This window comes from Syngnathus typhle, linkage group LG5 (genome assembly GCF_033458585.1).
Source record: "Syngnathus typhle isolate RoL2023-S1 ecotype Sweden linkage group LG5, RoL_Styp_1.0, whole genome shotgun sequence".
Taxonomy (NCBI): Eukaryota; Metazoa; Chordata; class Actinopteri; order Syngnathiformes; family Syngnathidae; genus Syngnathus; species Syngnathus typhle.
Genome location: NC_083742.1, coordinates 15,643,510 through 15,664,074, shown reverse-complemented (window position 1 = coordinate 15,664,074; position 20,565 = coordinate 15,643,510). Strand labels below are relative to the sequence as shown.

The following is a 20,565-nucleotide window of genomic DNA, read 5'->3' as shown; positions in this document are numbered from 1 at the left end:
AGCAATTCATCAAGTTAAATGTGCACCAAATTTGAAGGAACCCTGCAAATGTTGGGGGGGAAAAAATATTTTCTGGCCTCATCAGTATCTTTGCAATCGACTAATTTTATGTTGCCAAGTAAAAGCTTTGCTTTTCAAAAATGCTTCCAGATGGTCTGAAGTCAATGAGAAAGGCCAAAACCAACCCAAGCAAAATAGCTGACTGGGTTCACGGGCCGGATATTCAATCTGGCCAAAACGAGCCCAAGACGGCCTTCGTGGGCGGGGTTACTTGATTTTTTTATGATTTTTTTTTATTTGTGGCACTACTTGAGTCATGATAGACACGTCGATCAGACTTCACTTGGCTTGGCGGGCTGACCCAATCGACTTCGAGAAGTGAAAGATGAAACTTTTTTGACTGACTGATCTTGGTGATCATCATCACGGCTTCTAATTAATTCTCACTTTTCTTCCCAGCTGACTGATTGGCTCATTTGCAGATCATCTCGGCGGCCTCCGCTTTCATTAGCCGCATGCTGAGTGATGATGGCGCGCTCGTACGCGGCCAACCGGGCAACACTCACGTTTATTACTTTTATTGGACTTTTTAGCAGCTGAATCGTCTGGCACCGGAGTCCAGATTGAGGAGGACGACGATGATGATGATTATGAGAAGGTGCGTTTACGCTCATGCCGGAGGGAGTCTGTCACGGCGTCCGATCATTCAACCGCCGAGTCGAGGCGACGGGTCGCGACGAAGCGCGCCGGGGGCGTCCGGTCGAGCTATTCATCTTATTGGCTGTTTGGCTTTAAATGAAAAGCGAGATGTCATGTGATGTCATTAAGCAGGGGGCAATATTTCACTTCCTGTCTCGCCCATGACATCATTCCATTGACTGGTCGCACTGCGTGAAGCATGCGCTTGCCAAAAACACTTGACCTTTTGAGGATTAAGTGACGAGCACGCACAGCTAGCCAGCCGGCGGCTAGCTTGCTAACGTCGAAAAGCTAATGTCGCAGTCTCGCTGCTACTTATTGACAAACTGCGCAACAAAAGAAAAGCGAGTGTGGGCCAGCGACCATTTAATGCATGGAAATGCCATTGTGGCGCAAAAAGGGAGTTTTATTTGTTAGATTTTTTTTTTTTTCTTACACAACTGAAAGACAACAAAAAGCAAGAGGTATAAAAAGTATAGCTGAACTTTTATTGATTGAAAAGATGACTTCGTTCCTTTTCTGTCAACAGAAAGAAGTGAATTTTAATAGATAGTAAAATAAGACAAGTGCGGATATTTTGTTTGCCATCAATTAAAAATAATGGCTACAGTGATAAAGTGTGTGTGCGTGCGTGCGTGCCCGCGTGCAATGTCGCCCACAGTGCTTTCGGCGTGAAGAAGAGCAAAGACGGCAACAAAATGCGCAAAGCTAGTCAGCAATGTGACACTCGCACGGGAACCGCTGCATCTCACCAGCCAGCCATTCCGCTGCCGTTCGTCATCGTGTCAACACACAGCGAACGACCGCATGTCCAAATCGATGCGGAGGTCACCGTGCTGATTTAACATCTGCTGCCTGCCCTCGTCCCCAAACACACACACACACATGCTGAAAGTGTCATATTGAATTCCTTGAGCTTTACTTCATTTGCCGAGTCCTTTCCATACAATGAAGACAGATCCGGGACCCCAAGCGTCCACTGGAGTCCACGAGGGACCTGACATGTCATCAATAAAAGTTGATCCAATCAAGGAAATGGATGAAACATTAGCTCACACGTATGAGAGCTTTTCCTCCCATTTTCTATCTTGTGGACCTCCAGCAGGGTCACAGTTTGGATTGAGCAGGATTATATTTTTATACATGAAAGTAGACATGTTTTTTTCATGATATCTGTGTCCAACACTTAAGTTGGAAACATTGACACAATGACTCATGAAAAAAAATATATAATCTCTTGGATCTGGATCTCCATCCAATTATTTAAAATTGTAACTAGTGTGGCCGGTAGTGCTTTCGTGTGTGTGTGTTTAGTCGATCGGCTCCCGGCGGACGAGTGTTTAAACAGCCTTGAAATGCACCCACACGTTTATCACTTGGGGAGTTCACGACTGCTGCGCTTTCTTGAACAAACTACAATTTCCTTTTTTTTTTTTTTTTTTTAAAGGGGGTATAAATTTTGAGTCCCTTGCTTTCTTTTGCCCTCGCACCCTCCCTCCCCTGCAATTACCGCCAAGCACTGGTGGTCCTCTCCAAAAAGTCCATTTCCTGCACACGCACGGAGGAAGTCGTCTCATTAATGACAACCTCGGAGCGGCCCGGTTTCGATTTCAAAGTGAAATGACGCTCGTCCGTCGGCAGCCTGCTAATTACACTCTGACACGTCGCTGACAAGGACGCCGAGTGACAAGCGCCCTTTTAGAGCCGCCCGCTCGCGCCAAATTATTTCTCTCTGCGTTTGTGGGGGGCTTGCCGCTAAACGTCCATTTTTAACAACTTCGTGTTAAAAACATATTGGTTCCTCAATTACGGGAAAGGTGAAGGTCGTTTTCATTTTTAATTCTGCTCCCTAATCTTGTTGTACTTGGCAAATTTGGTAGACATGTCTATCATGTGTTAACCCACAAAAAAAAAAAAAAACTCAGAAAGCCGTTCTGGAAAAGAAGCAGGAAGTCAGCCATTTTGATCTGAAGCATTCATCTATTTTACAAAGAGTCCGCAGCTCTTCACACAAAAACCGGTGGAAATGTGTTTCACGGGTTCAAAGTCCCAATTCTTGAAAAGATACAGGAAGTCGGCCATTTTGGGTTATTATGACCCTTTCCAACGGTCGGAAAATGGCAGCTTATTAGGGCAAAAGTGACTTGAACTGAACTGGATCTTTATCAACACATGTAAAAAGGAAGACAATATGATAATATGACCTAGTTGTGCCGTGAAGTTAAAGTCACTTTGAATTGATTGGTTTTCATTAATGAGACCTTCTTTCTATTTCAAGTTTGGATGATGAGTTCAAGGTCAAGGCTGTTATTGTTCAGATGACATACACAGACACGCACACACACACACGATTACTTACTGTCACGCATGCTGAGGTGAGCATAGCGCTTAGCAGTATGGCTAGCAGTCTCAGACCATGTGCTGAGGTGTTAATCACACCTATGTGCATTAGCACTACGCGCCCGCGCACACACACACATTCTTGCTGATAAGTGCTTTCACTTCTAACATCCTAAAAGACTCAGCACTCTGACCTGCACACAACCTTAGAACATAAGCAAAACATGTCTACAGACTTGGGGATGCACATTTCACACATTTCCCACGTGACACCGCCCCAAACGAAGAGGCGCCCAATTAGAAAAGAAAAAAAAGAATCAAGCCTTTATCGCAAAAGAGTAGGCACACACCTTACTCCAAGTACAGACCTTTAAAGATCATATCAAACAGAACAAAATAATGCATACTTTGGCAAGCCATTCTTTAGGAATGCGACCTTACACCAGTCTTTTCTAAACTTTTTAAGCACACACCTCTTAATATTCACAAAAGCCTTACCTCACGAAAAAGGCAAACCAAAGCTGAACAAATATCTGGCCCAGGAAATGATACTACGCGCATATCTGGCCCAGGAAACGATACTACACACACATACTATAATATAAATCATGCAAACAAAAGACTTGACGTAATCAGTGTGAAGTCTTCTCTAAAATATTGCTTTCATTTTTAGAATTGCAAAACAATTGATGCACCTCCCTTGCCCAAATATCAAATCGAAGCCTGTTTGCAACCTGAAAAAGATCAGATTCAATTATGCCAACGTGAAAGGGGGGTGCGCCACACTCCTGTAGAATAATGCGGCCCCTTTTCTGTTGCTAAATTGACCCGTTTTGGCTCAGTAAGTGTTAGCCAGCCTTTATGCAATGGGATATATGATATATACACTACATGGACTCAACACGAGAAGACATTTCAGATTCCATTTCACAGGGCGACAACGGCTTTCCTTTACATTTATGCTCACCATTGGTCTCACACACACACACACACACACACACTTTACTGTACTTAATCTCCAAGGCCGTCCCAAAGCCCTCTACTGCCATCTGGTGGTCAAAACAGTCAAGTATCACTTGACTGGCAGAACTGTACAGTAGCTTGTTTTTACAATGAGGACAAAAGACCATAGACTACAATCGATTAACCGACTCCTAACTAAATTAATAGACTGTGTTTATTTATTGTTCTGACTTGTGCTGTTACTTTTGTAACTGCTAATTAGGGTTTCAGTGCTACGCTCTGGGTCCATGTCAGACTAGTGTTGGCGTCCATGCATGTCCGGATCGGCATGCGTAATTAGTCTCTCTTTGTGTTGCTGCTTGGTGTGGTAGCATAGCAGTTGATTGAAGGTATGGAATAATCGTAATTTGGAGGCATATTCGTTAACTGCATCATATGTTCGCGAATGCAAACCTACACGGCTGGAATGAATGAAAGACTTTTCATTGCTGAGAGAGAAAAAAAAAAAAAAAAAGACCAACAGAAGACACATGTAGACAAAGACCGACGGCAGACAAAAAGGACGCCCGGGCGGGAAAAGCCGACAGCCAAAAGCGAGGTGCTGAAGCGTTCATGCGAAACTCATCTCCGCACATTGTTGACGGCCTGTGACCTGCATCGTGCGCGCACACAAGCACACATTCGTGGCATACAAATGTTGAACCAAAAAAAAGCATGAACACACAAATAATAAAGAGCAAATATTTTGCACAGCAAAGCTGCAGGCACGCATGCTAATATTAGAGTGTTGCAGTCAACAATCTCCATTCTGCTGCATTTTGCCCACAGTCTCCACTCAAACGTTTGTTGCCTCATCGTGACATTTTGTGGATGGCAGACAATATAAACACAGATGCTAATGTTAGCTTGCTCAGTCGCCATGTCTTATGGATTGAAATATAGTTGTGCACTCTTCAGTCTCCACTTTGAACATTTTGCCCACAGTCTCCTCTTGTATAAATTAGTTGTCTCATTGTTGAAGACAAGGATGATACTCAAAAGCATGTCGACATTGGCATCTGTAGTTGTCATGTCTTACAACTGAAGTAATATATTTATTATACACATTCTGTATTTTTGCTGCAGTATGCCCACAGTCCGCACTCAGATGCATTTGTTGCGTCACTATTGAATTTGCGCACGTTTCCCTTAGTCCCACCTGTGGAAGAAAAGAATGCTCCTTACCTTGAAGTAAACAATTGAGACCCTGGTCTTCTTCAGGATTTAATTGTGTGTTCGGTTCCACGTGAAATTCAAGATGTCGTCGTTTGTTTCTGAGTAGCTTGGACCAGGGTTTAGTGAGGGAAAAGGTTGTTGGAGGAGAGGATGAAGGGAACCAGCAAGCAGGAACAGGCAGGAACAAACAAACAAACAAACTAATAGAACGGGCTAACAGACGACAACGGGACTGACAGGGCTGGCTAACAGAAACAGAACTAACAGGGCCAGAGTAACAGGAGGAACCGACAAACTAACAAGAGAAAGAATAATAGGAGGAACCGAAAAACTAACAGAACAATCTAACGACACGCAGACTGGACTTGAATACACAACAGGTAACGAGAGACAGGTGACGATTACGCACATTATGGCGTAGGCACAGGAGGGGAGGGGCGAGTGCACAGACACGCGAACGGAAACCATGACAATATTGACACGCGAGGAAACGACCGGAAGCCTTCAGGTGCCTTTCCGCTCGACACAAACGGGCACTTTTCCAATTAGGGTTGTAAAAAAAACATTTATGATATATATTTTAAACGGAGAAAAAAAAAACCTGAATGAGCCCATAATAATTGTTATCGCTTGTCGCTCCCCGTCAAAGTGCCAAAAGGCCAGCTGAAAACAAAAGTAGTGCTTTGGCATCCTCTCTGTGCCATTAGGGGCGGAGCTAGAGTTGTGCATATTGTTGCTACACGTGGAGAAGTAGCAGCCGCGAGACGGTCTACAATTACAGTGACAGCAATGCTAGTTTCCATTAACTTGTCTTGGGTTGGTAATATTCGATGTAGACTAGTGGACATTTGGTTTGTCGGGTGCATGTGGCCTCCCATTTGACAAGAGTTTCAATATGATTGGTTAATCCGGAAAACAGCCACGGTGTCCACAGAGGATGGGTGTGCACACTTATGCAACCACATTTTTCCTTGTTTGATGTTTTTATGTCAGTCAGTTCATATTTACAGGTTAAATCTTACAATTATCGTTTTTTTAATCATAATTGACTCTGAATGTAGTAAATACCTTTTTTTTTGAGTTTCATTAATTGCGGAGGTCAACAATTTTTTTCAGTTGGATTTTAAATGGACTGTAATGATGCCGTGCAGCAGGGCACGCAAATCAAGTGGTTGGAGCGCGACACATGTCGGCGTGCGCGGAGTCATTTGAGAAAATGTCATGACATTTTGACCGAAGAGACGTTCTTCCTCCCACCGCTCGTCTACCAGAAGACGTCCACATCATTTATCCCCACATGCAAATGTCGTGTAGGCGGCGGGGAGAAGGCAGACGCATCACTGACTAGAAATATTCATTCTGTGTATATAATACCTACATTGGAATAACCACCGATGCAGCATAAAACTCTGCAAAGTAAAGAATCAGCGTCATCAACTTACAGTGGTCACTTGACTTGCCAATCGATTGTTCCCATTGAAATCAAGCAAAATGCCATAATAATAATAATAAATTATATTTATATTGCACTTTACATTCATTCATTTCACACACATCCCCCCCCCCACACACACACACACACAAAAAATGTTTAAGAATAAAACTAGCAGCCATCTCAAGGTCAGTCTGGCACATTCTAGGAGTCCGTCAAAGATGAATCTGCCTCAGAAAAATGAAAACCAGCTGAAACCAGTTTGACTTGGTTTTTTGGTCCAGAGACCAACTAAGTTTGGAAAAATTCAGCCCGAGAAGCCCCTTTCCACTCAGCCACAAGACATTTTGGTCGCCATGTCTATCGAGAGGAAATCCACAAAAGAAGTCTTGAGAAGTCCAACTTGAAGCACACACTTTTTTTTTGTATACAAAATAAATAAATAAAAGTTTGAGAAAACACTATCAAAATGTCTCCAAGATTGTTTTTTTTTGCCTAATTTCAAGAGACAACTTTAAAAAGTTAACTGACAATATTGCAAGCTAGTTTGGCACTCATCACATAGCAACACTTTTTTTTCCCTTTTTTTGCCAAGAAAGCCATCCAAGCCCGCACAAACTGAGGGCTGACTCACAGTTTGGGCGGGGGCGTCGAGTTTAGGTGTGAACATGCAAATGACAGGCGTGTACGCCGTCTGTTTCCTGGGCGCTATGAATAAAACATGGTAAGTTGAAGCCCTCCCGAGGATTCCCATGGCATGCATTAACTGTCTGACATTAGGAGGCTTATTTAGACATTTTTACACTATTCTTTAATGACTTTGGACAAAATGTCTCTTGAGGCTGATGCCAGTCGCTGTCGTGCGTGGTGGTCAACTCTAACCAATGTTTACACATCAACCGCGGACAGATTTTGTTTTTAACCATCTTACAAAATAGAAGTGGTAAAAAACAGAATTTTGAAAGGTAATTGAAATCTTTTGTACAAAAAGGGGCATTTTTGTAGAAGAAGGAGAAAAAAGTTGCATTACCAAGAAAAACAAATATAGGAATCTAATGAATAAAACATTGAGGAAAAAATAATCTTACAAATGTCAAAACCGTTTTAGAAAAAATGCAGAACATTTACAGGAATCAAGAAACTGGTACAATAAAGGTAGGTTGATTCCAAGGTTCTTTGAAAAGAGAACTTTTCTTGGAGGTTTTATCCAACTGATACCAAATTTGAAGTACAGCTACGAGACAGATGGCGAGTGGGCGTATCGTAGCGGCTTGCCCGAGGGCCTCGATTGAGTCCACTGCAAAGTAGAGAGTCAACACATTGCATTTAGCACCCATGCGTTGTTGCGTTTATATGACATTTCAGGTGTCGCCCGGGCACTTGCGGTGACAAATGCACCGAGAATTTCGACACAGACAAGTGAGATCGCCGTTAAGGTCAACGGGGGTCTGACATTTAAGTCAAATGTAGGATGCAGTAAATCGCCTGGAACACAGACGCTTAAAGAGCGTGAGGAATATGAAACGTTGGCAAAAAAAAGTTTACAAGTCTAAATGGCGTCATGTGACGATTTAGACAAGAGTGTGCGAAAGGTTGTGTGTGTGTGTCTGTGTGTGTGTGCGCGTGCGTGCGTGTGTTTGGCTGCAGGGAGACGCAGGTGCTGTGTTTGGGGCACTGTAGCCCTCAGAGGTTGTTAAACCACCCAGGACCCAAAAGAACATTTGAAAAAACACACACAACACACAAAACACACACACAACCTTATCTCTCTATTTTTCCATTTTCATCACTAGTCACTACCCTCTCGGCATTTTTTCAACTTGACCCTGTTTTATTTATTTCTAAAAAATTACCCGATTTTCCCAAGCTCCCTGCCAGGCCAAAACCGAGCCGTGTGCACGTACGACCATCTAGTGGCCAGTTTGCTGTACAGCAGCAAGATCCAAACTGCTACCAGTGTTTTTTAAGCAAAATGGACCTGTTGCGTACCGTCTTTTCACTCAATAAGTTCAGCTCATAAAAAGCAAAAGTATTACATTACAATTTTAGTTTTGTGCAGTTTGTCACTGCACTGGTAATTCTAATGACTTTAACAAGGCAACAAATCGAGGCTCAAATCCAATTGGACAGCGTGCTCATCAGTAATGATTTAAAAGGTATTTTTTTACTTAAAGCTGTGCAATAAGAGGAATAAGAAATAATTACTTATGTTGCGAGTTCAAGGTTGCCTGAAACTAGAGGGCGGGGCCGAGTTGTTCCTTCCGACCAGCAGACACGTCACAGCACCACGGAGCAATGGCGAACAAATTGAAAAATGACTTTGGACTCATCACACTCCTTTGGCTTTGCTGCGAGCGAGTCGTCAGAACGTTCAAGGCTTCTTCCACAACGATACCTTTGTTTAACAGGAGCACAAAGACACATAGTTGTTCACTCGTGGTCAAATTGATAATAACAACTAAAAAGTATCCACTTTGGGACAAAATTCCCCACACGAGATGTCTTGGAGGTCTCGCGGATTTTCACATATTGCGCGTGGTCTTGGAACCAATTATCCGCAATAAACGAGGGATTATTGTACTTTTATTATTATTTTATTATTCTGAAGAAGTATGTTGTTGACGTAATTTTTTGCATACTTTGAGTGAATCGCTCAATTTTACAATATATAAAACGAATATTGCACTCTGCTGAAGACTCATTTCGGGCTTCGGGCTTGTTTTGCGTGGAGTAAGCCATAAAAATGTCCTCCACCTCTACAATTCAAGTTGCAGCGGCAGACCTTTTTCTCTGAAAGCAAACCAAGAGATGTTTTGGATGAGGGGACAAATAAGTCATAATAAGTCAAAGAAGTCATATGTGCATGTGCGTGTTGGAGCAGGGTTGCATAAAATGCCTCAGATCAAGCCAATACATGGCTTTAGTCAATGACCATTTACGTTGATGAACTTATTTGCAACAAAAAGCGTTATAAGATAGGAAATCTTCCAGTGGAGACTCCACGGGAAGCGAGGGGTGAAACCTTGCAAATATCCTTCTCCTGCCATCTAGCGGTGAATGGTAATACTAAAAAAATCAAACCACAGCCCGTGCACATTTGTAGTTTGGCAGCAGCAAATTCCAATATTTGCAGGATTTATTTTATTTTAAATCCCCCGCCCATTTATTTGCAAGAGCCCACTGAGGTGACCCACCTTTGGGTTGCAGAAAACCCAATTGTTGGGTTGTTTTGGGCAAAACGTATGGGTCGGTCCAATTTTCACCCAAACTGGGATGAATGTGTGCTATCCCTACTTTGAAACCCTAAACCTAGTTTAAAAGGTTACTTTAAAGCACTAATCCTTTTTTAAAATCCTAGCCCTAGTTTCAACCTCTACTTTGAAACCTAAGCTTAGTTGAAAAACTGACTGAAAGCCTAACCCTAGTTGAAATGTGAAATGGAAATGTGAAAACGTGAGTGAGCGACACTCATCTGCTCAATGACAGCTCAGCAAGTTAATAGCATTGAAAATTTATTGTGGTATCAGATCGTTTACACCGGTGAAATAATGCAAAGCAAATCAAAAGCAGTGTCGGAATCATCCCGAGAAGAAACGCAAGTAAACAGGCACAAACGAGACATGACAGATATACAAGATGGCGCCCATTGCTGGGCTTGCCAGGTGAACGCAAACAAACGCTTCTCTTGACCACTGTGGTAAACCAAACGGTTACATGACGGTCCCGGACTCCGACTTTTAGAACGAATGCACTAGAGAGTTTGCCGGAGGGAGATTCTCCAGTGCGTGACGCTTCTTCACAAGTTGAATGCAGTGTTTTGCCTCCTTGGACCATTCCAGCTCAGTGGGGCTGCTATCGTTGAAATGACTTCAACGTGTAAATCCCGAGTCACAAATGCAAACGGTGAAGCGATGACACTTCCAACTCTACGCGAGGACTTGAACTTGACAAAACTTTTTTTTTAAGGATGATTGAAAAGAAGGAAAAAACCCCAGCAGGGAGCCCTGATTTGGGAACTAAACTGCTAAGGCCAGCACGATGTGAATAAATAACAGGAAATACAATCAAGCGTGCGCCCCAGAAAAGCAAACTTAAAATGGCCGTTGCTGCGAGATGACGGCAAAGTTTCCAGCTTGCCCTTGACATCCAATGCCAGCACGAAATAAACGAGCAAAGCTAGCAGGCAAAGTAAACAAAAGTAGCCTAGCTTCACACGCACAGACACCAAAGTGCTTCAAGTTGGGGTCAGAACAGGAAAAAAAGCCAATAGAAACATACTTATAAAAAGCTTACATATGACATCACTGTGTAAAAAAGAAAACGGGGACAATGTCTCCGCGCTTTGTCGTTCGAGTAGAATTGCTAATGCTAAACGCAAACAGTTTTGTTTTTTGAGGGGGGGAAAAAGGGCGGCATAAGTGGACTGACCTTCGCCGGCAAAGTAATCAATCACTTCTCATCTAGCCAAATGTGCACAAGTGGATGTTGGGTCTTTATACTTTTGACTCAACAGGAGGTGGGAGAGGGGTCTGCACTGCACAACACAACAAAGTTTTTTTTTGTCGCAAAGGCGTGAGATTGGTTGTAGCTAGGAAGCCGAAGGCGATCAAATCATACAGATTGTAAAGTGCACTGAAAGCTGTCGCTAATCACAAAAGTCAAACCGTTGTATGATGATGCACCGGTCTATACATCATGAAAGAGATAAAGAAAATGCCACCATACAATGGAAAAAAAAATGGCCATCTTCCCAGAAATAAACCACAAGTCATTTTACAAATGTCTGTCTACCATTAAAACTGTAAAATGAGCCAAGTCAGAACTATCCCCAAACTAAACAAATGATTTGGTCTGTTCCTATGAAAACAAGTCAGAACGGTCCACATTAAGAATAAAAAGGCGCAAATAAAAATCATAAAGCGATTGTCCATCACACAAGTAATTAAATTGAATTGAATAAAATGTTACAGCATAACTAAAGACAATCAAATGTCGAACATCACAAAAGCAAAATAGGAAAGTGTCCTAAAGGTTTGTCCATCATGACGAAAAACGACAGAGAGCTCACAGAAAACTAAAACGTGAAAAGTTTGCAGCTGTCATCACTCAAGCAGACTATTAAAAGGGAGCAATTGAACAACAATATATCTTAGGTGAATTTCAATATATTATATTCAATATATCTTAGGTGAATTTCATCCCCAAAGTAAATGAGAAAAAGGAAAATTAAGAATATTTCTGAATTGAAAGAACTGGAAGTTTTTTCCCAATCATCAGAAAATTGAAAAAAAAAATGTTTTGAAAACCAAGCCGTCCGTCACAGAAGCCAAATGAGAAAAGGTGCCGTCGGAAAACATTGATCGCTCATCACCAAAAGCAGCGTCAAAACTAAGAAAATAAAAAATCCAATTTTCCATCATCACTCAAACTGGTCTGTCTCCAAAAGACAGAATGTTACCGTCCTTATTGAAATGAGAACATCCAAACTGTTGGTCATTGGTCATTTGGAGAAAGAAAAAAAGAAAAAATGTCACCGCCACAGGTTGTAGAACGTTTACGGTCAATCATCCCAGAAACGGTAAAAAGCGAGAAAACGTCATGAGAGTAACGTTGTGGTTTGACCTCCAAGGTGACATGAAGCCTCGGGAAAGTGCAAAACACACACGCGAGTAAGGCGGCTAAAGACACTGACCGAGTATAAAATATAAATCATTTGATAAATGTATCACAGACGTATAATATCGACGCATTAAATAGCTTCTTTCTATGGAACTGCAATCAATTTCGCATGGGACCAGCCACTCTCCAATTACCCAAACATCTATACATATACACATACGTGTATATATATTATACACGCATCGTTTAATATATTTATGGTAGATAAATACTGCTTTGACATTTTTGTAACATGATCTGAAATTTGAAAACGAAAACACCAAAGAAGAAAGCAGATTGGTGTAAATATCGCAAATAAAATCCAGTGCCCATGCGCTAGCTCGCTAACTTGCTAGCCTACGAGATTGCTAATCATGCTAGCTCCTTCACCTCTGCTACATCAAAACCGTGTCCAAGCTTGCAACACGTTACATAAAAAAACTAAACAAAAAATGGTGCGTAGAGGCTAACCGCTTAGCGGCTAAGGTAAAAAAAAAATTTAAAAAAAAAGTGGTCCATCATTGTCCTGCGGTAAGCCACAATGACACAATGATTTGCTTCGGAGCAGTTTTGCCTCCTGTGGCGTGATGATGTCACAATCCTGGGCATGGGGGGGTGGGGGGGGGGGTCAAGCGGAGGTCGCCGTTAAACAAGTGAGCCTCCAAGAGTCATTCCCATCCGTTGTCTTTGATCATGTGAGCCAGCTCGATGATGAACTTTCCCTCTTTGTACTTCTGACTGCTCTCAAAGGCGTGCTCCTGAAACACACGCTATCGTTAGCTTAGCCACACTGGCGACGCTTTCCTTGTTTTACAAGAAAACATTTATGGATGCCCGTGTTAGCTTAGCCACAATTGCAAGTTGCTTTAAAAAGCCCTCATTTGAATTGGAAATCCTCATCCTGACAATGTGAAGCACCCGTCTCAAAATAAGACCTTAAAGCCTTGCACGGAATCTCACAAGATTGACTTGACTTGTTCTTGAGTACACCGGGGCTCCACTGTTGCGATTGTTTTATTTTTTCGGAAGATTCTAATGTTTGGCAGCGTAAAGGTCAATCAAGTGAAATGTATCATGAATAAAATAACTTTTTGGTTCTTCCATGCGACAATAATGAATAATCATGAATCGCAGGCCCAAAATGAGATTTCGTTTTTTACCGAGAGAAAGGTTTTGTCGTCGTCACGTATGGATGCGGAGACAGAGGGGCCTGCAGTCGAAAGAGCAAAAAGCGTCCCGTGCTTACAAGCGTGCCTGACAACTCACATATTTCCAGCCCAGGGTAGTTTTGCAGTTTTCACAGTAGATGTCGGCCACGGCGTGAAGACCCGTGAGGAGAACCCGCTCCTCAGCCGGACCGCAGCCCACGTTCACCCTGTCAAGCGCAGACAATGTCAATTAAGATGTTGAAGGCCCCACAAGCATCTTTGGCTCACCAAAATTCACATTGCAAAGTGGAACAAAGTTTGGCCGCTGAATTTTCAAGACATTTGAAGGAGGCCCAGAAAAGACCAAATTGAACGTAAAAATCACCACTTGGAGCCAACGCGGATGTCTTTTTAGCGAGCCAAAATGGCCGCCGCCAACCGTAAAAGTGATTTTGGAGTAAGAGTGTGGCGATGGACGTGCGTGTGCGACTTACACAGAGTTGAAGAGATATGCTCTTCCTTGGCTTCCCTGAAATGACTGAAAGAGAGAAAAGAGGGTCACGTTAACACGTAACGCTCGCTCCGCCCCCATTTTCCCGCTCCGTCCACGGCCGCGGCACAAACGCGGTTTTAAATCTTAACCTGGGCCCGAAAAACCCCGGCCGGCGCTTCTTGAAAGCACCGATGGCACTTTGGAACCACGTCTCTCGTCTCCCTCCTCGAAACTAAAACCCAGAGCCTTCTCCCCAACACCAAAACCGTCTAATTGCCGAGCGTACGCCCGCCTGTATTGAAAGCTCGGCCGGGATACCTTGGAGATGAGCTCGTCGTGGTTGGCCAGGTGCGCTCTGCAGTGGATGCAGCTGTAGGTGCGGTGGCAGCTGGGCAGGTAGGCCTGGAAGGTCTTGGACTTGGTCATCTTGACCATGTCCGGGGGCTGCAGCTCCTCGCCGGCGTCCGGGCCGGACGGGTTGCAGCTCCGCTGGACTTGCTGGCAGAACAGACACCGGAGGATCCAAGCCAGGGCCGTCGTGGTGCCGGTGGGCTCGGGCGGGTGGCAGCTCCACGCCGACGCTGCGCCTGGGAATTGCACCTGCGTCCTGGATGGGACACACACACACAGTAGCACGTGATGCCTTAGTCGTGTCGCCATAAAGTGCCGCAACATCGCTAAACACGTCGAGTTGCCTCAGTGAGATCATAAGTGACACGTTTACATCACGGCAACTCGATCAAGTAGCCGGTTGGGACAGTGAGAACATCATTTCCATGTCACAGACACACGGCCAAATAAAAAATAATAATAATCATGCTCTATCCATCTATCCATCTATCCATCCATCCATCCATCCATCCATCCATCCATCCATCCATCCATCCATCGCGCGGTACCTGCACGTGACACGGCACCGCTAAGTCAGTGTTTGACTGACACGGACCGACCGGGAGAGGTTGAAATTGGAACGGAATTCTCATTCAATTTTATTGCTGGGGAATTTAGCGGTTGGCGGCACGGTGTGGCACTGGTTAGCACGTCCGCTTCACAGTTCAGTGGTTGCGGGTTCGAATCCAGCGCCGTCCCTCCCTGTGTGGAGTTTGCATGTTCTCCCTGTGGCTGCGTGGGTTTTCTCCAGGCATTCCGGTTTCTTCCCACATTCAAAAACATGCTGATGAGCACTCCAAAACTGCCCGTAGGTATGAGTGCGGATGGTTGTTGGTCTCTGTGTGCCCTGCGATTGGCCTGCTGTCCGATGACTGCTGGAATAGGCTCCAGCATGGCCACGACCCCCGTGGGGACAAACGGTACAGAAGATGGATGGAAGGGAATTTATTAGTACCAAAAGAATAGAACTTCTGAGAGATTCCGCAATTACAGGTTTACAAAATAATACAGTACAATAATGTGAAGTTAGTAAATTAATCCTCCAAGTGTACCTCAACATAGTCTCTCGAACGAGTCTATAGAAAAAAACATGACCCAACGACACAGAGACGCTGCCAGGCATTCACGGAACCGCTGTCAATCAAACACGAGGAGGGCGGGACTATGACGTCTTCTTGTTGTTGACTGGCCCTTGGCCGTCTACAGACGGCGCTGTTTCTCATTTTTCTCCTTTTGTTTAGTTACCATGAGAAAACATTTTACAGACAGAAACGGATGTATGTAGAGGTCTCAAGTTGATTTAGTGACTATGATGGTGAAAATTAACATTGTGAAGGTTTTTTCGCGTGTGCAGGAAAGTAATGACAAAAACTAACTTGCTTTGTTCATGCCTTTATATATATATATATATATATATATATATATTAAAAAAATCACACTGTTGTGCCTGACAACACAAGAAACACGTTTTTAGTGAATTCGAAACGGTTTGCATAGGGGAGACAAAGCCACACATCAAACAAAAGACCTCAACGGGAAGTAGACGTGGCGCGCACACACTCACACAAAAGCGGTCAATAGACGTCTGTGTGTGCTTGTGTTTGCATGTGTGTCAGACAGCTCTCATCTCTTCATCTAATTAGCCCACCTCAATTAATCCTCGCGCACTCCTGCTCACCCTCTGCGATGACAAAGGCTTCTGCGCCTGCGCAGTCATACTTGCAACAACACTGGCTCAAAACTCAAATTTTAAAAAATCCATGGAAACTTTTTCGACTTCTCGCTCGACACGAAACATGTTTAGAAAACGCGTCTGCTGATTATTTGTCAACGAAAAGACTGTTGTTTTTTTGAAATAGTCGGATCCGGGACTATACAACACCTTTGTTTACTTAATTGACCACGCTGTCCTCAACATGTTTAAATACGCGTTTAACGTCGACACCAAAGACAGTTGTTTTTTTTAATGGATTTTAATCTGTCGCCTCTTTATCTTGTCAAGGCAAGGGACAAGCGGGATGAATTGCTTCAGATAACAAAAAAAGTACACCCCCACATACCACCAAGATGCACGAAGCGCACTTTGTTAACAAAATAGGAGTGGGGCATTTTCGTCATGTTATGTCATGCTAATTTTGGGGTGGCAAAAGTCATAAAAACATACAAAGAGCAACTGGTAACAAAACGTAAGACCCAGCACGGTTCGGGCAACCGAAGCCACCGCGACCTCACGACACCTGTAATGTTGGACACGACATTTAATTCGCCTTGCAGGTAAGAAAGAAATACACTAAGAGAAGAAAGTGAGCTGGTAAATAGGCAACAACGCAACATGCTTTTCCCAATCATAGTTCGGGTACCTGAAGCCTCTACGACCCCACACCACCTTTCTTGACGAGCTTTTTTTAAGTTTAGTCGGCACACCGAAGCTGCTCTATTTCTTTCTTCTTTATTTTTATTTTTTTGGGGACAAAATACAGTTTGTCAGGTTGCGTCAGCGTCGAATTAGTCAAGACAACAATGCTACCATATTAAACTGCATTATCACAAACAATAGCTCATTGGTGTTCATTGCCTTGTTGTTTCTTTTGTTTGTAGCACAGGTACGAATGGGGGGGGGGGGGGGGAAAGAGAGGAAGCGATCAGAGCAAATAACAAAGAAGCGAGCGCACTCGCATGAGAAGTGCAGACAAAAGCCTCTCTGCCCCACGACGCCAATCAAGACCTTAATCAACAAAAACTCGCGTACTTTCGACTCTTTTGTGTCAACTCCTTGACGACGATTCAGCTCGGAGCAACAGCGCGATCATTTTCCACAACTTGTTTCCAGACGCGCGACGCCGCCACGACAGCATACATTTAGTTGTATTTCTCGGTTGATTTTCCGAAAAGAAAATACAAAAAAAAAAAAACCACACTGATTTCTAATAAGTGTTGTCACGCACCTGAATGTTTGTTGAGACGGACGACAGCCTGTCGAGTTCGGAAACACCCGAACGCAACACAACCTCCTTGTTGTCGACTCGTCACAATCTCCTCGTAAAAGTCATCGTGTTCGATTTCTGTCCATGTGTGGAAGTGTGTCGGGTTCGTGCTCGCATTTTGGCCCCCACGCGTGCTTTTGTTGTCTTTTGTTGTGCACGTCTGGCACTGGTCTGACCGCTTTGGCACGAAAACGTCACCCACGCGGGAGGGCGCTGCAAAGATGATTGACGGCCACACTGTCCAATCAATAGCGGCGCTGCCTTCACGTCCCCCTGGAAAGATGGAAAGCTACGCATTCAGATGTTTTTTTTAACCCCCGGAACATCCTGCTTTTTTTTCTTCTTTCTTAGCCACACTTAAATATTACTATCTTCACATTAACAGTAGGTATTTTGAACAGTGATTTAGTTGTATTAATTTACTTATAACTACTTTTAATTGTCGGACGTGCACCATATTTTTAAAAAATCATATTGTTAATCTGATTATCATGATTGCTCTTATTCGTAAAATTAATGTTGTTTTGTGTGACAGAATAGATACATAAATGTCATTTATTGGTGGACAAAAGGCTCAAAAAGCCCCTTATGACGAAAAAGACTCAGATTTCCCGCGCCCGGACGCGGGTCACTGGGGGCCCCTCTGGAGCCGGGCCTGGAGGTGGGGCTCGAAGGTGAGCGTCTGGTGGCCGGGCCTTCGCCCATGGGGCACAGCCCAAAAAGGAAACGTGGGTCCCCCTTTTCATGGGCTCACCACCTGTGGGAGGGGCCAAAGGGGTCGGGTGCATTGTGAGGTGGGCGGCGGCCAAAGGTGGGGACCTTGGCGGTCTGATCCCCGGCCGCAGAAGCTGGCTCTTGGGACATGGAATGTCACCTCTCTGGCTGAAAAGGAGCCCGAGCTGGTGTGCGAGGCAGAAAAGTTCTGACTAGATATAGTTGGACTTGCCTCCACACACAGTTTGGGTTCCAGTACAAGCCCTCTCGAGAGGGCCTGGACTCTCTTCCGCTGAGCCAAAAGGCAAAGCTCTCAATTTACCGGTCGATTTACGCTCCTACCCTCACCTATGGTCACGAGCTATGGGTCGTGACCGAAAGAACGAGATCCCGGATACGAGCGGCCGAAATGAGTTTCCTCCGCAGGATGTCCGTGGTCTCCCTTAGAGATAGGGTGAGAAGCTCGGTCATCCGGGAGAGACTCGGAGTAGAGTCGATGCTCCTCCACGTTGAGAGGAGCCAGATGAGGTGGCTCGGGCATCTCATCAGAATGCCTCCTGGACGCCTCCCTGGGGAGGTGTTCCGGGCATGTCCCACCGGTAGGAGACCCCGTGGATGACCCAGGACGCGCTGGAGAGACTATGTCTCTCAGCTGGCCTGGGAACATCCTGGGATCCCCCGGGATGAGCTGGATATTTATTCACGTCAAGATTTGAGAGGAATAAAACCATAAAAATAAACAACTAATAAGAGTGAAAACTGTAACGCAGCTGTGTATGGCCGTCAAGTTATCGTATGAGGAAGAAAAACGGTATGATATTAATGTTATTAAGATGACTCACCTATCCCCAGATAGGTGATTAAAAAAATAAATCATAAAAATAATATATTCCATGTTGCGATTTTGTTTGTGTTGTTTTGCTGACTTTCAGTAAGCTTAAAATGTAATTATTAAATATGGTTTGTCTTACAAATGGTCAAAAAGTGGACCTTTTAGATATGTATTATTAATTTTATATACATAATTTAGCTGCGGTGATATTTTCGAGTATTCCAAGTTGTGTTTAATGGTAGGATTATTTCCCATGTGACGTGACGTGCCAAGTGGGGGAGAGAGGGGTGGGCAGGTAGGCAGGTACCCGGATGTGTAAATAAATACAAGACGAGAATATGAATATCAGGTACAATAATAAAGCTACTTTTCCTGCCTCGTGTCGTTTTGTTTGAAATCACAGCTCATTAGTCGCAAAATCAGATTTATGCGGGAAAAGAGGACCGTCATTGGTTAAAAAAAAAAAAATTGGCTGTCATATTTAATCACTCATGAGCAGAAAGCTGGTTGAGGTCACTTTAAAGTCACACACGCGCACGCACACTGGGTTAATTTTAGAAAGGCTCAATCGATGAAACGTCTCATACTTGTGGTAAGGACGTTTTTACTTCACGCAAGCGATTCGAATGAAAACAGACGAAAAAACAGCACATCCGTCGGGCCAATGACGTCAGTATTGGACGAACGCGTTTTTTTGTTGTTAAGCAGCTGACTGACTGACATCAATAAAAACAACAGCAGTGAGGAGAGGGACGAGCCGCACATAAACACCACACCGCAGGGACAGCGTCGATTTGCTTCTCATAAGACCAAAACAACAATAAATCTATGTCATTGACGTGTCTGTTTTGTTAAAAAAAACATATAAAATGACTGTCCCTAAAAAAAACAACCATGAATTATTCAACAAAACAGTGACCACGTCGTTAACCAAAACGATCTGAAATCGTGAGACGTTCAAGGACCATCATGAGATGTTCAGATGACTGGCGAGCGTCTCCTTCAAAGCGGGTCACTCACCCCCGAAAACACTCGTTGACTCCCGGGGAGCCCGCACGTAGTGTAGAATCACCGTCCCATGCAGGCTGCAGCAGCCAGTCAGTCTAGGCCGACTTGCCGGTCATGTAAGGTGGCCTGGCGCTGGGATGATACTTGGTTGGCCGGTGGATCCTCGCGGGCGGGTGGCAGCGGCGGATTGTCAGGCGGGACGAGGGCGCCTCTCTCTCGGCCATGAGCTGTGACGGAATTCGCGAGGTTGTTTTTCTGCTCCGGCCTCCGATGATCAATAATTCAGAGAAACAGCAACGAGGCGCATCGTGACAGCGACGAGATGTTAAAATAACGCAAGGGCTGTGGCGCAAAACTTGGCGGAAAAGTGCAAATAAAGCTGCTTTTCTTTCTCATGCTTGTGCTGCCTTTAAGTGCCGTGGGGAATTTCCTGGATCAACGTGTAATGCGAAAACATCAACTTTTTTTCAATACCCACTGGAATGTAGTTTTCAAGTGGCTTAAAAGGACCCTTAGACTAAACTATTCCATGAAAAACTTTTATTATAGTGGATGTTTACGTCGTTACGGACGCTAGCTCTCGCCACCGTTTACAGCTGGTTGCTGTGTTTCAGTCATAACCTGCTTTCTCTGCCTTCCTGGCCTCAAAATAACGTCACTGCGTCATCATGTGGTCGTTGTGTTGCAAT

The 20,565-nt window shown here is 44.1% G+C and overlaps 1 protein-coding gene and 1 long non-coding RNA gene across 6 annotated transcripts in view; both read right to left on the bottom strand.

Moving 5' to 3' along the window:
- LOC133154819 (uncharacterized) overlaps positions 1-5,629 on the bottom strand; it is a 59,052-nt gene extending 53,423 nt beyond the window's left edge. For all 4 annotated transcript variants that reach the window (XR_009714544.1, XR_009714546.1, XR_009714543.1 and 1 more), the window contains exon 1: positions 5,227-5,629. This is a non-coding gene — a long non-coding RNA (uncharacterized LOC133154819). The remainder of the gene's footprint in view (positions 1-5,226) is intronic.
- A 4,515-nt stretch (positions 5,630-10,144) lies between these two features.
- Positions 10,145-20,310, bottom strand: LOC133154317 (protein yippee-like 1). 2 transcript variants are annotated; one of them, XM_061278933.1, is made up of 6 exons: positions 19,889-20,310; positions 17,284-17,595; positions 14,267-14,555; positions 13,950-13,993; positions 13,574-13,682; positions 10,145-13,065 (listed from the first exon to the last, which is right to left on the bottom strand). In XM_061278933.1, exons 3-6 carry the CDS (start codon positions 14,381-14,383, stop codon positions 12,976-12,978), a joined length of 360 nt encoding a protein of 119 aa, XP_061134917.1. In that variant the 5' UTR covers positions 14,384-14,555; positions 17,284-17,595; positions 19,889-20,310; the 3' UTR covers positions 10,145-12,975. The 2 variants fall into 2 exon arrangements, with proteins under 2 accessions (XP_061134917.1, XP_061134918.1); XM_061278934.1 differs by lacking the exon at positions 17,284-17,595.
- Positions 20,311-20,565: the final 255 nt, after the last annotated feature.